Source organism: Macadamia integrifolia, unplaced genomic scaffold (assembly GCF_013358625.1).
Source record: "Macadamia integrifolia cultivar HAES 741 unplaced genomic scaffold, SCU_Mint_v3 scaffold3034, whole genome shotgun sequence".
In the NCBI taxonomy this organism is placed as follows: Eukaryota; Viridiplantae; Streptophyta; class Magnoliopsida; order Proteales; family Proteaceae; genus Macadamia; species Macadamia integrifolia.
This window is the reverse complement of record NW_024869149.1, coordinates 1-4,935: the sequence shown is the minus strand read 5'-3', so window position 1 is coordinate 4,935 and position 4,935 is coordinate 1. Positions and strand designations below refer to the sequence as shown.

Below are 4,935 nucleotides of genomic sequence, written 5' to 3'. Positions count from 1 at the left end.
CCCCCCCCCTCCCCCCCAAGTGACAGAGAAAATAAAAGAAAGAAGAAAGGAGGAAAGAAAATTCCATATGAATTTCTCTCTCTCATGTAAGTTTTTGGTATAGAATAAGATGAGTAATTCAGTAAGCCTGCTATTGGTCCTTGGTGTTTATGCAACAGATTATGTAATTCTTGTTTCAAGATCTTACTTCTGGGAGAAGTAAGGTTTCTCTATTCTATTGCATCCCTAAGATCTATGTCACAAGTCAGTGCTGCACGATGCATTGCCATCGACTCTGTTCTGCTGCACATTATGCATTCTACACAGTTGAGTAGAATACTAATAATAATAATAAAATAATAATAATAAAAATAAAAAAATAAAAAAAACATATGTTAAGTTTAGTTTTACACAAGTAATTAAGGATTGATGATACTGTTTTAAGTTTCTTGTGTAAAGGTTAAGCAGAATTGCACTATACCATTTTACCCACAGATGGAAAATACACACAGAAGCACAAATCAACACCATAACAAGATGATTTTGAGAAATTTTTGAGAGAGCTGTTGATTTGGTTGGTCTATGATGAGAAATTTATGCTGGAGTTTCGAAAATATAATGGTGAGTATTGTGTGCTGAAAATGTGAAAAAGAAGGTTACGGGCCTTACGGCAATGAAAATTATTCATGTTTGAGTGAAATGTTTTAAGAAACTTGTAGGGTTGAATGAAAAATTTTCCCTTCATTGTTTTTGTTTGAAGGGGTGGGTTGCAATATATGAATTGTTCCCCTATCATAGAAAATTGGATTCATCGAAAGAAATGACAGGATAGTTGATGCTTGCTGGAAATTTGTATTCTGACGCACTCGGAAACTGAAAATATTCAGTCCTAATTTACACTAGTCTTTAATTCATAACTTCAGAAGCAACATAGGTTGCAATATGTGCATTCAGTTAACTAATATATGAATTGTTTCCCTGCCATTGAAAATTGGATTCATTGAAAGGATATTTGGTATGCGGTTGTGATTCAATTTGCATGAATGACAAGATAAGTCGATGCTTGCTGGAAATTTGTATTCTGATGCACTCGGAACTGAAAATATTCCGACCTAATTTACATTAGTCTCCAATTCTTGACTTAAGAAGCAACAAAGGTTGATCATTGCTTTAACATTCTAACAGTGTCTCCTTTACCTAGCTATGAGGACAGGAATTGGACGTTTGAGTATATAGATGTAGGTATCATACTTGGTTGATCCTCAAATTGGCCTGGAGCCTATTTGCATGCCATTGTCTTTCCATTTTGATGGTATACTGTTAGATTTGAAGGAGCTCATTACCTTCAATATGGACAAGGTTACATTTTGTGGATGGTGGTTACATTTTGAGTTGCTTGTGAAGATATTAGACGCGGCTTGTGGAGAGTTATATTTTAGTTATTCATGTTTCATATGTAAGTGGTGTTGCATTTGAAAAATTCTGCAGGAGTTACGAACTGATGGAACGCATAGCCAAAGTCTATGTCTATAGGGAAGGAGAAAAGCCAATCTTCCACCGGCCAGTACTGGGTGGAATTTATGCTTCTGAAGGATGGTTTATGAAACATATGGAGGCAAACAAACATTTTGTTGTTAAAAATCCGAGAAAAGCTCACCTGTTTTACTTGCCTTTTAGTGCACGAATGCTGGAGGAGACCTTGTATGTGCCAAATTCACACAGTCAGAGGAACTTGGTTGAATATCTGAAAAATTATCTGGACATGATTTCGGTGAAGTATCCTTTCTGGAATAGAACCGGTGGTGAAGATCATTTTCTTGCTGCTTGCCATGACTGGGTATACTTTCTCATGCTTTCTTATGCATTAAATTCTTTTGATTTTTCCACCTTAAAAGAAGAAAAAAAAGTTCTTTTGATTTTAGTCAGCAAGGCTCAAATACCGCTAAAAATTTTTAATTTCAAAATATTTTGAACTGTTTTTTTTTTTAATGAATACTTTTCTTGTAGGCTCCTTATGAAACAAAGCACCATATGGATCGTTGCATCAGAGCTCTTTGCAATGCTGATGTAAATGAAGGCTTTAAAATAGGAAAGGATGTGTCGCTTCCAGAAACATATGTCAGATACCCAAAGGACCCTCTCAGAGGCCTAGGAGGCAATCCCCCTTCCAAGAGGCCGATCCTTGCCTTCTTTGCTGGGAATATGCATGGATATGTCCGTCCTATCCTGCTGCAATACTGGGAGAACAGAGACCCTGACATGAAAATTTTTGGTCAGATGGGCCACGGATCCAAGGACAAAGTGAAGTACATCAATTACATGAAGAGCAGCAAGTATTGTATATGTGCCAAGGGTTATGAGGTCAACAGTCCTAGGGTGGTTGAGGCCATCTTCTACGAATGCATCCCTGTGATTTTATCTGACAATTTTGTGCCTCCTTTCTTCGATGTTTTAGAGTGGGAGTCATTTGCTGTTTTTGTCCCAGAGAAAGATATTCCTAATTTGAAGGAAATACTGCTTTCAATCCCAGAGGCCCGGCTCCGGCAACTGCAGCTGAGAGTGAAAAAGGTGCAAAAGCATTTTCTTTGGCACAGTAAGCCTGTGAAGTATGATCTATTTCACATGATACTTCACTCCATTTGGTACAACAGAGTTTTCCAGATCAGAGTGTGATACAGAGATATGAGTAGGAAGGAACTGAAAGAATGGAGGTTGGAAAAGAAAACAGATGGGTACTGCAACAACCAGAGACATTATCATCAGAATCGCTGAACACTGCGAGGTAGTCTGTAAATTTTTTGTAGTGAGCATTACACAAATAAACTTGAGGGGAGAGACTAGTGGTAGAATAAAGTAGCCTGTACAGTGTACATTTTTGTACATTTTGCACTCCCCAAGTTTCCATGGATAAAAGAAAGAAAGAAAAAAAAAAACAGGTCAATCCTGTTCAGACTCAAAACTGGATGGATAATGGTGGTTTGCATGAGAGTCAAGTAAAATCCGGTAAAAGAACCTTCCAAACTCCAGTCCATGGTGTTCCCCTGTTCGGCCTTGCTGTAGCAAAAGGTTTGAGTTTCCCTTCGATGCTATGGCCATCGGTACTGGATTGCAATAGGGAGGGGTAATATCGACTTTAAATTGGGAATGAGAGTATAATGATAGTACAAGATTTCAGTCATGGGGTCATATTACCTTTTGGTGAAGGAAAACTTAACCCTTACACGAATATGAGGAAAGGTTGTTGACATTGGTGGTTGAGGCCATTCTTTCCCATTCTTCACACAGTCTCCTCCCTACTCTATTTTTGAGTAATTGTGGGATTAAGTTCCTCTCCAGCCCCTTCAATCCTTCCAGCGCATCTGACAGTTGGAGGAAACCTGAATGCGTCCTAAGGTTCTCCCAGCCATTGGATGTCCGTTGGAGTGTTTGGGACGATTCATACGCATTGTTGTGCATCTTGAACATGGATTCATGACCTTCAGCAACAATCTCATACCATCCATTGGGTCTAGCCCGATGCACCCTCCTCATTGGCAGGTTTTCCACTCCACCAGCTAACTTTTAGGAATCTCAGTGATTTGACCAGTCTTGGAGATCAATACTGATTCGGATTGTTCTGTATTTGTCTGAATTGGATAGATTTACCCTTGGTCCTTATTGATCCACTGACATAGGATCACTTTAGAATCCACCCTCCGCCTATACTTGTACAAACTAAGCGGTTCTGCCGATCTGATATTGGTTCCTGGAACCATGCCGGCAGCTCAGTAAGGTGGGGGCATTCTCCCAGAATGTCAAAACGGTTTCATATACAGGGACAAAGAGGTCATTTTACGTGAGGAGAAGAGTGATTGATAGAGTACTAGTATACCTTTTGCTGCCGCCGGATGCCATGCCAGCAACTCCTCCTCTAACTCTCACTGTCCCTATCTTATTCCATGATTGGTGAGTTCATAAGGAACACATGTCCCTCCCGTGCGTGGAAGGTACTAGAACAGGTAGGTGATCCGAACTCTTAATATATTAAAGGGTAATTTACACTACCACCCCCTAAAGAATGCCACAATTAGAGAGATATTCTATGCATAATACCAAACTACGCTCGGATCCCTTACCGTTAGTCGCTGTTACGGAATATATCACAAATGCTGATATGAGTTGGTACATTTTTTTATAAAAACCAAAATACCCTTCTAAAAATTGAAATACCTAATATACCCTCACATAACCCCATAACCCTAAATAAAAAAAAAAGACCTCCATCCCCATGTAACTATGCTCTTCATCCCAAAGCTTTCACTCTCGGTGAAGAGCAATAACGACGGGTGGCGATGGAAGTCTGTGTTGCATCTTCCTGTGCATAGGAAATCCTCCTTAAACTTCATGATGAAGGTGAGTGAAGGTTAGGGATAATGAAGGACTTGGGTAAAATATTAATTGATCATGTGTTTTATTCAAAAAGATATAACGATCATTTCAACTCTTCACTTAATAACAACTAATGATAAGAGATACAAATATAATTTAAAATTATGTGGTGCCTCTCTAATTGTGACATTAGGATGGCGCTACAAGGGCTGTAAATTACCCTACAATAAATCTTTCTTGCAAAAAAATTGAATCATGAAATGTGCTCTCAGGAATCAGCTCCAAGCTGCCACTTTGCTCAAGCAGTGAAGCACAGAGTAGAGAGAGAGAGAGAGAGAGAGAGAGAGAGAGAGAGAGAGAGAGAGTGTCCAACGATTAATCCAAACAGATTTGTGATTTTCATAGAAAGGAAAACAGGAAGAGGAAGATGAGATAAAATAATGATATAAAAAAATAAATATAATAATAATAATAATAATACATTAAAGAAATCGACAATTATTGTCCCTGATCCAGTGTCCATTGCTCTCTCCATTAAATTAATCTGATAAAAAAATTTGAAGTATCTCTGCTCCTTTGGTCTTCCAC

General features: G+C 38.6%; 1 protein-coding gene across 1 annotated transcript; it reads left to right on the top strand.

Annotated features, from left to right (window-relative positions):
- Window positions 1-318: 318 nt before the first annotated feature.
- LOC122067648 (probable glycosyltransferase At5g03795) lies at window positions 319-2,896 on the top strand. The gene is made up of 2 exons (XM_042631488.1): window positions 319-1,816; window positions 1,987-2,896. Exons 1-2 carry the CDS (start codon window positions 1,481-1,483, stop codon window positions 2,650-2,652), a joined length of 1,002 nt encoding a protein of 333 aa, XP_042487422.1. The 5' UTR covers window positions 319-1,480; the 3' UTR covers window positions 2,653-2,896.
- Window positions 2,897-4,935: the final 2,039 nt, after the last annotated feature.

What these genes read in the sequence shown, in the direction of transcription:
- LOC122067648 (XM_042631488.1), top strand. Translation starts at nt 1,481, where the DNA reads ATGGAACGCATAGCCAAAGTCTATGTCTATAGGGAAGGAGAAAAGCCA. An exon ending in TTGCTGCTTGCCATGACTGG is followed by an intron (nt 1,817 to 1,986) that starts GTATACTTTCTC and finishes CTTTTCTTGTAG; the next exon opens with GCTCCTTATGAAACAAAGCA.